Source organism: Marmota marmota, unplaced genomic scaffold (genome assembly GCF_001458135.2).
Source record: "Marmota marmota marmota unplaced genomic scaffold, marMar, whole genome shotgun sequence".
NCBI lineage: Eukaryota > Metazoa > Chordata > Mammalia > Rodentia > Sciuridae > Marmota > Marmota marmota.
Genome location: NW_026000081.1, coordinates 2,503,122 through 2,520,401, shown reverse-complemented (window position 1 = coordinate 2,520,401; position 17,280 = coordinate 2,503,122). Strand labels below are relative to the sequence as shown.

The 17,280-nt window shown below is 47.2% G+C and overlaps 1 protein-coding gene across 3 annotated transcripts; it reads right to left on the bottom strand.

Moving 5' to 3' along the window:
* Window positions 1-1,036: 1,036 nt before the first annotated feature.
* On the bottom strand, window positions 1,037-15,810 carry Gstm4 (glutathione S-transferase mu 4). Of its 3 annotated transcripts, none has more exons than XM_048815131.1 (9): window positions 15,650-15,810; window positions 15,307-15,382; window positions 14,809-14,873; window positions 14,450-14,531; window positions 14,251-14,351; window positions 13,170-13,265; window positions 12,980-13,090; window positions 11,354-11,419; window positions 1,037-1,439 (listed from the first exon to the last, which is right to left on the bottom strand). In XM_048815131.1, exons 1-9 carry the CDS (start codon window positions 15,683-15,685, stop codon window positions 1,350-1,352), a joined length of 723 nt encoding a protein of 240 aa, XP_048671088.1. In that variant the 5' UTR covers window positions 15,686-15,810; the 3' UTR covers window positions 1,037-1,349. The 3 variants fall into 3 exon arrangements, with proteins under 3 accessions (XP_048671088.1, XP_015360521.1, XP_048671090.1); XM_048815133.1 differs by lacking the exon at window positions 1,037-1,439 and adding an exon at window positions 7,918-8,909; XM_015505035.2 differs by lacking the exon at window positions 11,354-11,419.
* Between the last annotated feature and the right edge of the window lie 1,470 nt (window positions 15,811-17,280).

Here is a 17,280-nt window from a genome sequence, read left to right as displayed (position 1 = left end):
GAATTGTCCCAACTGAGAAGTGCCACTGGCCTCTCAAGTTCAGGTGTGCTGCTTAATACTCTGAAATACACAGCATGGAGCCCATGACCAAGATTTTTGTGGTCCACACTGGCAGTTGTGCCCAGCTTGAGAAACCCTGGATTAAAAGTCACAACTGGAACAGGGCCCTAGATATGCTGGCTAGCAGGAAGGAAGCCTGAGTGGCCCTCCCTGGACACCAGCTACAGGGCTGTGCTGCAGGGAGGAACTGGGAACACTCTGACCCAGGGGCAGCCCTGTGGCCTCAGGCTGCACATCAGGCAAGAGACAAAGAGGGTGGGGCAGAGAACTGGGACTAGCAGCTGGAGAGACTGGGCAGCTGCACTTCCAGGGTTCAGGGTAGAGAGGGGGTGTCTGTGATCACCCAGCACCCTGTCCCAGAGCCAGGCAGCCTGAACCCAGCTCCACAGTGGTCATTCCTCCAGAGCTGCTGGCCCAGGGCCAGACAGAAAGAACTCTGCCCTTTTCAAGATATGTCCACCATGTCTGAGAAGGATGTGCAGAAAGCTCCTGCCAGTCACTTCCAATTCTCAATGGCATAACTGAGACCCTCCCTGAAATTAATACCAGAGCAGGGGACACTAAATCTTGAATATATAAGCTTCTCATGACATTCACAGCCATGGAAATCGAGGTTTGAAGTCACATAAGCAGTAGCTCCTTTCCCATGTTCACCCTCCCTCGAAAGCTGCACAGAGAGTGTTGTGCACAGTGACCACAAACAGATGATTTTCTTCTTAATACCCTTGAAATTCCGGTGATGAATGGGAACCTTTACTGTAACAGGGGCCACTTTGTGCTATGAACATGACCCTGAAGTGGATTTGGGGGGTTTTATTCCCTTTCTTCTCTCCCTCCCCACTTTCTAGTCTTGGGGAAGCAATATTTCATGTCTTCTCCTCCTAAGCCAAGTAAGATGTCCCTANCTTTATTGGGATCAGCTGCCGCTCTGGGGTCTGAGCTGCACACAAGGGAATACTGGATTTTCAGACAGTTCTCAGGAGCAGGGGTGAAGTCAGCTCTGCAAATCAGAGCCAAGGATTCATGGTTGAATTTAGGGCACAGAGAAGCAAGAGGGAAGGGACAGTGCTGAAGAAGAATGCGAAATGAAGCAGGCAGAGGTTCCAAAGGAGGAGGGATTGAGTAGAAGAAAGGGAGCCAAGGAGGCCTTGCAGAGGAGGAGGGAGTGGAAAGAGGAGCAAGGACTGAGAAGACTGGTGCCTGGGTGCAGAGAGCCAGCTGTGTGAGGAACCCGGGGCCAGCAGGGGCAAGGATGGCTTCTTCCTCTCAGTCTGGGTGTTAACAGCCTCTTACTTGTTGCCCCATGTGGCCATCTTGGAATACATAGGTGTTGGGAGGAAGCGGCTGGACTTCATGTAGTCAGAGATCTTCTTCAGGCCCTGTGAGTGGCAAGAGGAAGCAGGAGCTCAGGGCTGCTGTCCCACTGGGCTGGAGCAGCCCCAGTGCAGGAGCAGCCCTGCCAGGAGAGCTCCAGTGCTGAGCAGCGCACAGTCACCACAGTTTCTGGGGTCTGGAAGGACACCCTTCAGGGACATTCTTCAGTTTGCAGTGACTGAAGAGAGTATGCACCCTATGCAAAATGCATTAGATGCACTAGAAATTGCAAGCAGCTTAGAAAACCCACTCAACAACCCAGCAAGATTGATCATGTCTCACCATCTATCAGGAGGGAACCTGAGGTGCAGGGAGAGGGTTTAGGGAACTTCCTCATGCTCACACAGCTAGAAAGTGGGAGGGGCTGGAGAGAGCCTGGCTCTTGCCTTTCCAGTTCTGTACTCTCTGCTCCACTCCCTTCCTGTGCCCCGACAGGAGGCCCTGTCACTCCCCGTTTGCACAAACTTTGTCCTTTAGGCACTAAAAACTGCCCATACCTGAATTTCATACAGAGAAAAATTCTACCAGGACAAAGGGGCAGAGAACAGTTCACTGTCTGTTGGAAAAGACTGAAGACCACACTGAGTTATTCACAAGAAAATTCTGGATGAACTGAGACCCAGGGAAGAGCCACAAAAAATTGCTGGGCAAGGATCTAATCTATCTCCTGAGAATAGAAAGTCCAAATGTCTCTACCAGGTACCTGATCCCAAGTCTACTAAGCCCCAAACTAGCTCATCTCCAACCCTTCCATGACCCAGGCCATCTCTTCCCTGTTTATATCATGTGCCTTCCTTCCCACAGTCCTGCCACCTCCTGGACAATTCCCAAGGCCTCTCAGCAGAGACCAGAAAACCAGAATTGTTGAGAAGTAGCTGAGAAAGTGCTTTACTACATGAGGAGTGGGAAAACGAGAGCTCACTGGCTGAGAAACCTGCTATACTAATGTCTCAAATTCCCAGACCAGCACCAAAGAAGGTTTTGTTGGTGACAAAAAGTGAACCTGGGGAAACCCTTGAGTTTCTCTGAAGTGGTGTGCAGGCTGTGATCCTCAGCACCCAAGTGGCACCACTGGCAACTCTTAGTCAGGTGCCTGCTGTTCCCTGCTGCACTTGGTCCCAGGATGGGGCCTCCATACATGTCCACTGGGCCTGACACCAAAGCTCATGTGGAGGAGACACTGAATAAGAGTGAAAATCAGTGTACGACCCCAGCTCACACACAGAATGCTTGAGATACTCGAGAGAGGATGCTGGCTGAAAGCAAGATCCCAACCATCCAAAGAGCCATAATAAAGTCCCCAAGGGTCCCCACATGTACTCACCCAGCACCAGCCACCACCCTGGGGTGCTGATGCTTTCCTAGTTTCAAGTCAATAGGAATAGTGTCATGTGGGGGGAACCATGCAAGGACAGGGGCGACAGAATATATGGTCTTCGGATTTTCCTTTAGGGAATTTGAGGGACCCAGGACTGTGGTCACCTGACTAAGGATATACCCATTAGCCAATTTGTATTTTGGCCCTATTTGTGCAAGAAAATCCAAGAACTAGAAATGGGGACACTGAGGTGCCACCAGTAGTACCAGTCTGCAGGCTCTCACACTGAGCAGACACAAATGCATTGGTCATCACTGGGGTATGAGCTTGGGTGGAAGATTATGTTTTCCAAGGAGCAGACACTTCTCCTTTTTCCAAAGGGAGACAGGAACGGATCCATAGGGGACCCTAGAGGACTCCACACAGGACACAGCTAGGCCAGGGCCAGACCTCAGCTGTCCAGGTCCCTGCATTCCCATCCTAGCCTTGCTCCTGATGATTCAGTAAAAATGTGTTTAAGTTAGATGAGAAACTGTAACATTGGACTGCAAATCAGTACAGAATTCAGCAAAGTAAATCAAAGCATAAAAGAAATAATAGACCATGCAACTTGAAAAACAAAGAAAGAACGATCTACTGAAACATCTACCAACATAGTGGTTAAGCTGATAGTTGCTTCTCTAAACTCATCACCTTCATTGACTGAGAATAAGTCCAAACACAAAAACAAAAAGAAAGTTAAATATTTACACAAATCAGAACTAAGAAATAAGACTTATAAATCAGTACAAATGATTCCTAAAATAGGGGGTCATTTTTTTCTTGCCTACATGTGACTATTGCAACCAAGTGGGTCAAACACAACAAAATGTGTTTAAGAAATAAAGATCTGATGGAGTAATAGGAAGTAATAATGAAAAAGCAAAACAAAGGCACCCTTGGCCTTAGGGATTTGTACTAAGAATTTTCAAAGCTTTCCAGAAAGGAAGGTGTGACATGAATTGTCATAAATTCCACCCCTGTATGGCATGAGAAATGTCCCCTGGGGAGACAGTGCAATGGGGATGGTTGCAAAGCCCTGTCCTTTATAGGTCTGGGTCTACTATAAGGTGCTGGCATCTTAGAGAAAGAACATGGTCAAAAGTGCCCTGTGCTCCTGCCCAGCATTCTGGGGAGGGTCAGAGAGAAAAGGGTGGGGAGGAGGGAGAGGGGACACAATGAATAGCTAGGGTACATAGGGTTCTTTGTGCTTTTTTTTTNCCTGGAACAAGGGTCCCTGGAGTTTCTCCTGGGCCAGCAAAGCAAGGAAATCAATTTTTCCTTTCTCTCAAAACCTTGTCCTCACTTTTGGGTTGGTGTTGGGGACAAGAACCCAGCTGTCTGTAGCACTGCCAGGAGAAATGTATGTGGCTTACCTCCAAAAGAAGATACCTTCCTTCCAAGGCCCCCAAGCGCTGAGCTTTTAGACACCTCTGTGAGTCCATTACAAATAGGAAGCCCCCAAATAAATGAGCATGCTCTAGTGTTTGGGGCAATGTGTGATTAAACTGGTCACTGATGTTTGTGACCAATGTGTGTATTTGTTTGCTGTGTGTACGACTCACAGTTAGAAACGGAATCAATAAAAGGTATAGACATGTTGTCTTGTGTGGTATGCATGCATGCCTTATTTATTATGGGAATTGGCTCATGCAGTCATGGAGGTGTATGGATCCCATGATCTCCCCTCTACCAGCGGACGAAGACAGGAAGCTGTGGTGTATTCAGTCCCAGGCTACAGACCTGAGTGCAGGGGTGACTGGAGGCAGGTGCTGGGGTACATCCCAGGTCAAGTCTAAAATCCAAAGAACAAGGAGCACAGATGGCCCAGAGCAGATGAGGGATGTCACAGGCATGACGATGGCATATTCACATGTCCTCTCACTATTTCTTCCATCCAGGGTCTTCCCTGTTTGGTGATGGCCTCCTCCAATAGTGAGAAGTGTCTTCTCTACTCAACCTACTGACTCAAGATGCCCATTTCTTCTGGAAACATGGCGGCAGACACCCCAAACAAAATGTTTTACTAGCTCTCAGGGCAGCCCTCAGTACAGTTCCTTGGACATCAAGAAACCAGCACCACGTGAGGTGATGGAAGTAGAGCACAATCACAGCTCGTTACATTATCCTGAGGCAAACAAAGGCTGGGTCTGCCACAAGCTCAGCCTTGACCTGTTTCCCAGGAATTGCCTGAGTCACAGGCTGAGATGGTCAACTGAGCTTAACACAGGGAGATTCACTGACAGGGAGAGTCATCCACAGTGATTCTTCCCATGGAGGAAACACAGACAGTAACAAGTAACAAAGAGTGAGCACAGAGATCGATATACCAAGCTTGTAGGCTAAGAGGGACTAACCAAGAAAGATGGTCCCCATGCCAGGTGTGGAGGAAGCCCAGAAGGACACCTTGAAGGCATCTAGAAAATTGAGTAGAGCCAGGATGATGGACACTTAAGAGATGGGCACCAACCATTTCATAGCGGCAAGAAGGGTCCTGGTCTCCCTGCTGGGGACCCGCTACCCTGGTCCCTGCTCACTGTGAGCCACAGCCCTATTGTCCTGTGGAAGGATTCCATGACCACAGGAGGAAGCAAGATTGCATGCATAAAGGGGTCCTTTATTCTCTAGACGCCCTCCTAGGCTGCCTGCTCTGAGGGTGTCAGAAATGGGACCAGGAAGTCTCAGACCCCACCAGAATCTCAGAAACCCAGCAAATGCCAGGGACATCAGGCATTCCCTTGGAAGTAGCAAGGAAAGGTGGCGAGTGCAGGGAGCCAATGCAATTAGACAAATGCTGAGCAAGTGGGGTCGAGTCTTCACTGGGCACCAGGCAAGGCTGGGAGGCAGGGCGCTCAAGGAACAGGGATAAGCACTAAGCAAGTGTCGTCTTTTTGGCAGGGCCAGAGAACAGGAGACGGAACTCTAAGAAAAGGGACAATCAGTGTCCACAAATTCACTAAAAAGCCTCCTGGAGCACCTGCTCTAAGGATATCAAAAACGGGAACCAGGTTGTCAAATCCTGTCCATCCTGTCAGAATCCTTGTGAAGCCTCCTGCCATTTCCAGTGTCAAATGCCATGGAAGTGTGTAAGTAGACAGGGAGCGTTCCCCGGTGAGCAAACTCACAGGGGAAACTGGTGCCCTGATTGCCACAATTGGAATGCCCAGCCGTTTCCCCCTGAGGTAATGAGACAACTATGCGGGCACTATCTGTTTCCCTTGGATATGCCCTTGGTAGGTAGGAGCCCCATGTTACTTCTAACCTGGACCTGATCTCTGTTAGCTAGGACTTAGGGTAAAGTAATACGAATTAGAATATCATCAAGGAGTGGACACTTTACTTCTGAACTTCTTCTTCACCATTCACTTCACTCCTCTCGGCTCCTCCTGTCTGTCTGCTTGCACTTTCTGTGTCTGTGTCTGTTCTTTTGTGCACCTCCTCACAGGTATTCCTCCACAGGTGTTCCTTTATAGGAGTGGTAGTGACACTTGGCAAGTCCAGGGAGGAAAACTTAGAATGAGGTAACGCCAGCAGGTGTGTTTCAGCCTTTATTGGGATCAGCTGCCGCTCTGGGGTCTGAGCTGCACACAAGGGAATACTGGATTTTCAGACAGTTCTCAGGAGCAGGGGTGAAGTCAGCTCTGCAAATCAGAGCCAAGGATTCATGGTTGAATTTAGGGCACAGAGAAGCNTTTTTTTTTTTTTTTTTTTTTTGCAAATCTTTCCAAAGTCTGAGACTATATCAAATAAAAATTTTTTAAGGAAATACATTTACCACCTGACCCAGGACACACAAACATATATTACTAATTAAAATACAAGTAAAGTCAAAAACAGCCCAGATTGACTGCATAAGTGGAATTCCAAATTTTAAAATTATTTTTCTTTATTAAAAAAGGCATTCTCCATCCACATCACTGCTCCGTAACAGGAGGTGATTATCCCCTCAGGGGACTCGGCAATGCTCACAGATTTCTCTGAATTGCCACAACTGAGAAGTGCTACTGGCCTCTCAAGATCAGGTGTGCTGCTAAACACACACCCCCCCCCGCCCCACCCACTCCCAGCAATGCACAGCACGGTGCCCAGAACAAAGACTTAATGTGGTTCCCAGTGGCAGTTGTGCCCTGGTTGAGAAACCCTGGACTACAGACCATGAGTAGATCAAATGCCACAACTGGGGCTGTGGTTGTAGCTCAGTGGTAGAGCACTTGCCTAGCATGTGTGAGGCACGGGGTTCAATGCTCAGCACCACATATAAGTAAATAAATAAAATAAAGATCCATCAACAACCTAAAAAAAAAAAAAAAAAAAAGCCACAACTGGACCACTGTCCTAGAAATGCTGGCGAGCAGGAAGGAGGCCTGAGCAGCCCTCCCTGGACACCAGTGACAGGGTGCAGCCTGCAGGGAGGAACTAGGAACACTCTGACCCAGGGGGCGGCCCTGTGGCCTCAGGCTGCACATGGGGAAGAGACAAAGAGGGTGGGGCAGAAAACTGGGACTAGCAGCTGGGGAGGCTGGGCAGCCTGCACTTCCAGGGTTCAGGGTAGAGAGGGGGTGTCTGTGATCACCCAGCACCCTGTCCCAGAGCCGGGCAGCCTTAACCCAGCTCTAGCGTGGTCATTCCTCCAGAGCTGCTGGCCCAGGGCCAGACAGGAAGAACTGAGCTTTTTTAAAGAGGTGTACACCATGTCTGAGAAGGATGTGCAGAAAACGTCTACAGGTCACTTCCAACTTACAAAGACTTGACTAGGACCCTTCCTGCACTTAATATCCCCCAGGGGAGGCGACACGATGAATACATGAGCACCAACAGACCACCACGCCAACAGTGATGGGCATCCCCACAGCAGCACTGTCTCCCACTCTTCACACAGCTTTAAAAGCCTCCCAGACACGTTCCAGTACATGACCTGGGCAAAACACACAGGCAAACAGATGGTTTTCCCTGTGGAGGCCCTTAAAATACCCATGATGAACAGGGACATTTACCCGGAGAGAAGGTAGCTTACCTCCAAACCTGCATCCAGTTCATTCCAAATTGAAAAAATACTCAGGTAAATGGATATGTCCTAATATTTTTGTATTGTATCTCATTTAATAAACGGATTCGTTCACTAGAGCCATCATTTGAGTTCATTTATTTGCTATATATAATAGGGTTCTCCACAGAAACAGAATATACATGTATACAGAGAATGTGTGTGTGTGTGTGTGTGTGTGTAGTATATGTACACAGACAAACATTTTTTAAGACAGAAATTGCCTCACATATTTATGGAGAAGGAAAAGCCCATGATCTCTGCAATCTAGACAAGCAAGGAAATCAGTAGTGTAATTCTGTCAAGTCTGAAGGTCTGGGTAGGTGGAGGGGCTACAGCTTAAGTCCCAGAGAAATTGTATGGTATAGAACCAGGAGCCTAGAAATCCCAGGTAAGATGGATGTCCCAAACAGAGAGAAAAAAATTCACCCTTCCTTTGGATAATGACTGCCCACTTTGGTAAGGATTATCCTCTTTACTAATCCAAATGCTAATCTTTTCTGAAAACACCATTGCAGGTATACCCAGAAATAATGTCTTATCACCTATGTGGGCATCTCTCAGCCTAGTCAAGTTGATACGTGAAATTGACCTTCACATTATGTGACAGGACCTAGAATAGAACCACAGTTAATTACTTATCCCTACAGGAAACAAAGGTTTTGACTGCAGCAGGCTCATCTTTCAACCTTCCACAGGAATTGACTAATCAACACAGAATGAGTAAACAGAGAAATTTATGCAGGGAGATTCATGGACAGTGATTCCTCTGTGGACACATGCACAACGAATAATTTACAAAGAGTAAAGTGGAAAACTACAAAGCATTATAAAGCTATAAAAGTATCATGAGATGGCAGTGTTGGCCCCCACATGCCTACATAATGTAGAAAGAGGTCCTTGTGACTTACAGTGCCACCAAAAATTAAAGTATTCTATCTAGAGATCATCAAATAGTCTATTAATAATAATCATTACAACATTTTCCCCATTACCTTATAGTATCTGCTTGGTGACCTACCCAAATAAAATAACCAAGCACTGGGAGCGAGTAGTTTAAAGATGATCATCATGCTAGAAAACAAGTTTTAAAGTTAGTTAAATGCACAGATCTAACGGCATGATGTTGCATTCCTGGTGACAAAAACACTCAGGGTCACTCCAGGGGAAATGGGCTGCATGATATAACCACAAAGAGACAGAGATACCTTTTTCTTTTTGGGGGTCTTGTGATGGATCCTCTGACCTTAAGGGTCCACAGAAAGAGAGAGCAAGCGCCAGCGCATGTTGACCCCTTTTATTGAGGAGAAGTCATTCAAGTGAGGCAAGGGGTCAGGTTTCAAGGGGCTGAGTCTAGCTTCATGATGTCTGCTGGCAGGAGGCTGACATCTAGGAAGGCCACACCCAAAGGGAGAGCAAGAGAAAGGGACATACAAAGGGCGTTTCCATGGAACATTCTGTCCCAAACATGGCAAAGGGGTAATATCACAAAGGAACAGGTGAGCGTAGCTCGACCCATGGGGCTGCAGGAAGGCACACCTAAGCATGAAGATACATTTAGCGACATTTTTACGACTCACAAGACTGGGCCACCATCTATGGCCACTTTGATGTGGTCAGATCACAGGAAGTGACCAGCAGAGCCTCAACCGATCAGGAAAGGTCACAAGGCTTGGTGGCCTCCCACAGCATGAGAATGACTAGACAAACTATATTGAGAGTATATGTACACATTAATCTCACCTATCCAAAGAAATGAGCGTCAATCAAAGGAGAATTTGAAGTGGTGCCACTAAAGATAGAATGAACACCTGCTATATTCCAAAGCTATTCTGGGTATTATTCAAATATTGATGTACCAGTGAACAAGGAGAAAAACACATGGCCTCCTGCCATTGACTTCTTCCCTCCATGAGGGAGAAGATGGTGAACACAAACACAAATAATGTATGTTGGATATGTGTACTGTTCACTGAAGCACAACTGAGATGCACAGATCACCAGTGTATACCTCTATAGATTCTGACATATGTCTACTTTATGTAATCACCACCCATTTTGAGATATGGAACATTCCAGCACTCTACAAGTTCCCTTCAATAGGAAGCTTCCACCCCATCAAGGTCAGCATTTACCTGACACCTATCACCATGCAGTCATTTTCCTTGTTCTCCATTTTTATATAAATAGAATGATACCATTGGTACTTTTGAGTCTGGATCCTTTTACTCAAGATTACAGGCTCATCCATGTTGTCATGCACAGCCTTAGCGCATTTATTTTTAACGTAGCGTACCATGTCATAACAAGAATAGTAGAACTATACTAATAAAATGGTTTATTTGTCCATTCTTCAGTTGAGGTCAGTTGTGGGCTATTTAAAATCAAGCTGCTTTCAAATCTTGTTGCACATGTCTTAACATGTCTTTTGGGAGACCAAAAACATTCATTCTTGTTGGGAGGGATCCTGGGTCATAGGTACTTGCATGTTTAGGTTTAGATGTCGTTGCCACCATTACAAAGTGGTTGTCCCGCCAGCAATGCATCAGAGTTACAGTTAATCCATAAATTCAAACTACTGTCCGTCCACGGAATGTCAGCCATCTGAGTGAGTATACACCTGGATGTATATGGTATTTATAACTACTCTGCTATGTAATGGTGTTTACCATGTTTTCATATGTTTCTTGGCCATTAGAATATTCATTTTTGAGAAACATCTATTCAAGTCTTGACCCATTTTTGGATATAATTTTCTAGAAATACAGCTGTTGTTGTAAGAGAACTTCCTTGATGAGCAACAGTATCTCTCACCTGAGTCTTCCCTAAATGCCTCTGCTTTAGTTTGGATCCTGAATGTCCCTCAAAGGCTCATGTGTTCATGGCTTGGTCATCAGGGTGGCACTATCGGGAGGTAGTGGAACCTTAGGAGATAGGGCCTAATAAGAGGTACTCAGGTCATTGGGGACTGGCCCTCAAAAGGGATCATGGGACTCTATCTCCGGAAGGACAGACAGCAACTCCCTGGTGTAGGGTGCTATAATTTAGAACAGGACAGCACCTAGGGGCTGGACGACAGGTAGAGCCAGGACAGGTTTACACAAGTTCACGCCAGTTTTTCTACCAATTGTATACTGCCCTCATGTAACTATTTGAGGGCAAGGGCATGGGTCACTGACATGGGCTAAGGACATATGCTAAGGATACAGGATAGGTTGCTCAGGAGGGCTTGTTTTGCCTTTCAAAGGCTCGTGGGTGTTTTGGAGTTTCTTTTGAGACTCGTTCAGTCTTTCTTTTTCTGTATCTCCAATTCCCATCTGAGGATTAGAGGGAGAAAGGAGGGCCAATAAGGCTGTGGGTATGATAGGGGGATGGACAGAAGAGAAAAAAATGAGAAGATAATGCCAGAGCTGCATGGAGTCTGGCCCTTTCCCAGGGCCCTGGCAGCAGAAGAGAACAGGCTCCTCACTCCCTGATCCTATCCTTTCAAGGCCCTACTTGTTGCCCCATGTAGCCACCTTTGTGTACAGAGGTTTGGGGAGGAAGCGGCTGGACTTCATGTAGGCAGAGATCTTCTTCAAGCCCTGCAAGTGGGAGAGAGAAAGCAGAACTCAGGACTGCTGAGGTTCAGAGAGTTTAAGTTGACTTCCCCATGCTCACACAGCTACTAAGTGGGACAGACTGGATGCAGCCTGGCTGTGTATCTCTGATTCTGTGCTCTCTCGGCTGCACTCCTCACCTCCCCTTCCCACCAGAGGCCCTGTCCCCACTATCTGCACAAACAATCTCCTTTTTCACAGGAGGCTCATTCTTGCCTCTTGAACACAGAAGAAGGACTGAGCATGACACAGGGCAGCTTGGGAGAGATCCAAGATTATTCACCCAGTGACTCAGCAAAACCCGGATGATAGTATGTAACTGGAAATGGACCCACAAAGAAAGGACAACTCTAATCACTGCCCTGAAGCAGAAAGTCCAAACTTCTCCACCCTGTACCTGAGTCCAATCTCACTGTGTTCCAAACTACCTCTTCTCTAGCCCCACTACACGGGACCAGGCAGTATAAAAGCCTGGTGTGTTTGTGGGCCTCCTTTAGAGGACAGGGACTGCACAGACGCTTTCTAAGGGGTTCAGTGCAAATCAGGGCTGCTGTGCCCAAAGGATCAAGCCCACACTGGGCTCAGGCCACAGCCCTCAGCTTCCCACACTCCTCACTCCCAGGCTTAATCCAGCCCTTACACAATCCCCAAAGCCACTCAGCCTGGACCAAAACCAGAGCTGGTAATAACTAGCTGAGACAGCGCATTTCTAGACAAGGAGGGGGAAAGGCTAAAATACTGAATCTGCTAAAGAGGTTGTGTTGGTGACAAACAAGGGAACCTGGGGTGACCCATGATTGGCTCTAAGGTGAGGTACAGGCTGTGCTTCCTAGAACACAAGTGGTACCACGGACACCTCATAGTCTGATACCTGCCATTCCCTGCTCCACTCAGTCTGGGCATGGGGAATCTTTGCATGCCCCACGGGACCTGACAGCAGACCTCACATGGAGGAAACCATCACGGAAAATAAGTGTATGAGTGAAAAATAAGGGTATGGCCCCATTTCGCAGATGAAACACTTAGAACACTGAAAAGAAGAAAGAGGTCAAGGGAGAGGAAAGGAAAGTCCCACACCATAGAACACTTCAGGATAAAGTCCTCTAACACAGACACCCATGTATGTACCCAATTCAGCACCAACTTCAGCTCTGGCGTTCAGTGTGTCCTCAGATGGGGGTCCAACTGGTGCAAAAAATTCTGCCTCTGGCACAAAATATATCCACTGACTGGTGTCCTTAGGAGCCACAAGCTGACATGGAGCCCAGCACAGCCTCTACTGGCACTGGGACCCTGAGCAAATGGCTAACCCTCTACACTGTTTCCTTATCTGTCCAGAGGGACTGATAATTTTATGTACCCTGCAGGAATGTTGTAATGATATATTTGAACAATAGATGCAAGGTGATAAACATGGGTCCTGGCACAAAGCCAGTGCTCAATAAATGCTATCTCTTCTTCAATTAGCTTCATGACTAAGAAAACATAGTGGGAGGAGAGAAGGAAAAGTTGATAGCCAAGAGGAAAGAGGGTGAGAGGAATCACCTCAAAGCGGGATACGAAGTCCTTCAGGTTCGAAAATTCATCCAGGCACTTAGGGTGAAATATTCGGTGCAGGTCAAGTAAATCATAAGCAAGGAAATCCACAAAGGTGATCTGCAGAAAGCCAAGGATGAGTGGGCATGAAATTTTGTACCCTGGAAAGGGTGAAAAGTCCCAATTCTTTTGTTTTTACCTTATCACCAACAAACCATGGCTTCTTCCCCAGGAACTGTGAAAAGAGCTTCAGTGCCTCTGGGATGCGCTCCAAGTACTCTGGCTTCAGTTTCTCCTGAGGCAGAAAATAGTTATCATTATCCTAAGAAATAAGTTCCCTGGTAGAGTGATGAGGCTCAACATTGCTATTCATGGCCCCAGCTAGCCCCGAGTGAGAAGCCATCTTACCTAAAATGGGGATAAAATCACTATCCAGTTTTTTTTAATTTAATGAATTGGCATTTATTGATTCCTATAGGATACCTGACCCCATCCTTTAGAAATGATAGAACATCAAAGAAGAATAGAACATTATCTCCAACGAGACATTATTACCAACCACCACCTGTGGTTTTTGACCCATGAGTGCCCTGAGCACCTGGCAGGCTCTGGACTCAGATGTTAGGCAGTATCAAAGAAGCATGAACCGAAAGAGCCCAGGAAAGATGATGAAAGTTCTACCTAGAAGGTTCCAGAAGAATGAAATACACATTTGAGTTTTTCCCATAAAGTAAGGAGTATTTGAGGCTGATAAGAAGGAAGGAGAGGAACCTCTGGCTGACGCTTAGTTGCCTAATAGAAAAATTGATTTATATGGGTATGAAGGAGACAGCGCCCGAAAACACTTGGTTGAAGGTCAAAACTCAAGAGTTCTGTAACAATCCATCTTTTTGTACTTCCTTTTCTCATAGACTTAAGTATGTGCATTTCATGAGAAGACACATGATGTAAACCAGCTGGGAGAGGGCCTAGGGCAGAGATGAAAAGTGGAAAGAATTCCAAAATTTGACTTTATGCTCTAGGAAGTAAATGTCCACCTTGAGGAGTCTGGACTATACCTTATAATGGTGGGGATTGAATAAAAGTGTTCATTTGACACAATCTGATGTTACAAGGGACACTCACAGAAGCATGCAGAATATACTGGAGGATAAGAGGCACTAAGGAGTTCAAAAGTGAAACAAGACTCATCTAGAGGGGATTCCAGGAGTCCAGAATCCTAATCCAAATCCTGCCAGGTCCAGCCCAGTGGGGGTAGGGGTGGTCAGCAGATGACTCACAAAGTCTGGGCTATAGCAGACTCTAGCCAGCTCATTGGCAATGTCCATAGCCTGGTTCTCCAAAATGTCCACACGAATCATCTCCTCTTCTGTCTCCCCACCTGCCTCACACACAACAGAGACACACCTTCAGCCTCCCACCCAGCCAAGCCAGGGATACAGCCACCATCCCCCACACCCTGCAGCCAGCCCCACTCACACAGGTTGTGCTTGCGGGCAATGTAGTGCAGGATGGCGTTGCTCTGGGTGATCCTGTGAGGCCCGTCAATCAAGTAGGGCAGCTGGATGGACAACCAGGGATGGTCAGGTGAGATGCAAGGACCCACTTCCCCTTCCCTGAGTTAGGGACATGGAGACCTGGTACTTGGTAGGCCTGGCCCATGGTTATCACACTGTAGAATAAATGATCTGGGACACACACCATCACACAAAGACAGTGTAGACACACAGAATTGAGAGTAGTTGAACAGAAATACTGATCTCGAAACTCTAAACTGGGGCATAAAGATGAGGAAGGGATGCCTTCAGTTTCCCAAACTACCCCGTCCTCCGACCTACATTGGGAAAGTCCAGGCCCAGCTTGAATTTCTCATCCAGCCACTGGCTTCTGTCATAGTCTGGAGCTGTGGAGGAGAAGATGATGTGAAAGTAAACCTCCCCTGAGTCTAACACTCCTTCCCCGCACCCTTCCAAGGAGGCAGATGCAAGACCCCTAAGAGGGTAGATCTGGAATCTCAGACACTCCACTTCACATTCCAAGATTACAGGGAGTAATGAATGCTTTCAAGGGCCATGAATCCAACATGATTGAGGCTTACAAAATGTTCCCACAAGGGCTAAGGGGAACCCAACAAGATCACAGAGGAGGAGCCAGCACTCCAGTCCCAGAGTCCTGCCTTGTAAGACCAAACTGCACCCTCAAGGAGGTTTCTGGGAAGGCGCAGGCTCTAAGTGCACCAGGAGGAGTTCTGCAGAGCTGAACAACAGGTGGCCAGGCCATGGGCCACAGAGCACCGATCAGCAGGAGCTGGGGACCAAACAGGAGGGTGACATTACCGTCCCCCATGGTGTATCTCTTCTCCTCATAGTTTGAGTCTGTGTATTCCAGGAGCAGGCGGATGGCATGAGCCAGCTGGGAGAGATGGCGATGGCAGAGGTCAGAGATGGAGGGACCCTGATTTCACCTCCCCCACAAGAACCTCCCACCCACACCTAACACCACCCGCCTCCCGCGAGCTTGCGCACTCTGGAGCTCACAGTGTGTGAGGAGAGCGCCTCAGAGAGACAGGCAGAAGACTCCAGCAAATTCTGAAGAGGATTCGTCTCCTAGAAACCGCCCCCCTCTGCTCCACACGTCTCGGGCCCACGCAGCCCCGCCCCCTCTCACCCGCCAACTCACCCCGCGGATGTCCCAGTAACCCAGTATCATGGGCATGGTGCGGGTGTTGTGGGGGAGCCGACTGGCCTCGGTGGGGCTGAGCCGTGACTTTGTGTTGGCGCCGGGCAAGGGAGGGGGCGGGCCCTGGTGGCCGGTCCCGCCCCGCCCCTCTTACGCACAGTCCTCCCCCCGCCCCTCACACCCGAGGGGCCTCTTTGCTCAAATCCGGAAAGAATAAGATCCAATTCCGCCTCCAGCCCCGCCCAGCGGCTCCTGGCCCTACCCTCTGCTGGGTTCCTGGGGAGTAGGCCTTGCGCTGGGAGCGCGGTACTTGGCGAATAGCTGACTACCCCTTCTCCCTTCCTTGCCCTCCTCGCAAAGCTCAGCCCCTGGATTGTCGATTTCCCGCAGGTTGTGGGAGGATCAGGCCATAAGTGCTACTCCCACCCGAAAGTTTTAATTTGGCACTTCGCCCCCATTAAGTCATACAAGCCTTGGTCTGCAACGTTTTGCTGATTTGGGTTGTTGAGACATGAATCCCTATTGCAAATGCATTCCACCATTCAGACAAGACCGATCTCGCAGACTCCGTCTGGGTCCTGCCTCAGTAGCGGCCTCTAGCTTCAAAGTGAATTCTTTTCTAGGTTTGCACACTGTGAGACGATGGTACTAGGGCTTAGTCCTACCAATAACCACGTGTCACCTAACGGAGTTGGATAATGTCTTTATTGTGTGAACATCATAGCGTACTTGTGCAGACCTAGATAGTGTAAGTCAGTTACTTGAGGTGGCCTTTTTGATTCAATCAAGAGGAGAGAACATGAGATGAATGAGGCTGCTGCTAGTATAACATCGTGTTATACAGTTAACATTTTTTATGTAAGCTGGAAGAATATAATCTACACTGACCATAGTAAATTCATAAACCAGTAACATTTAATATAATTATTAAGTATTATGTACTGTGTACATTGTATGTGCTCTTTTTTTTTTGGGGGGGGGGTGTTGTTTTGAGACATTCTCACTATGTTGACCAAGCTGGTCTTAAACTGATAGACTCAAGCATTTCACCTGCCTTAGCCTGGGGAATAGCTGGGACTACAGGCCAAGGCTATCACCGTGGGTGTGTATGTGCTAGTCTTTCATATAGTTGACAGCACAATAGGTTGGTTATACTTGCTAAATCTAGTTTGCTTAACATTTTTATTTTAACATCAGCATGACCTACACTCAACTTCTCTCCTTCTTGGTTTATAAAAACATTAAAGAATGTCCTGTATTTTCAAAACACCTGCTCCTGTCGTTCTTACCTGACTTCCAGTCTTCAATACCCAAACTACAGTCAACTGGAGGGACTGTTAATTAATGAGTAATGCATTGTGCCATGATGTTAAGAGAGCTACAGCATCACTAATCAATAAAAATTTTAAAATTCCATTATAGTCCTATGGAATCACCTTCATACATGGGGTCTTTGACCAAAATGTGGTTAAGTGACAGTGTGACTATACTTATAGTTCTTATCATATATTAAGTGTATCGTTTCAAAAGTTTTATACATCTTGACCTTTGAAAGACAAAATTTCCAGATTCAACTGAGAAAATGATTTTTAAAGCCAACATTAATTAGAATAATTATGAAACAACAGACA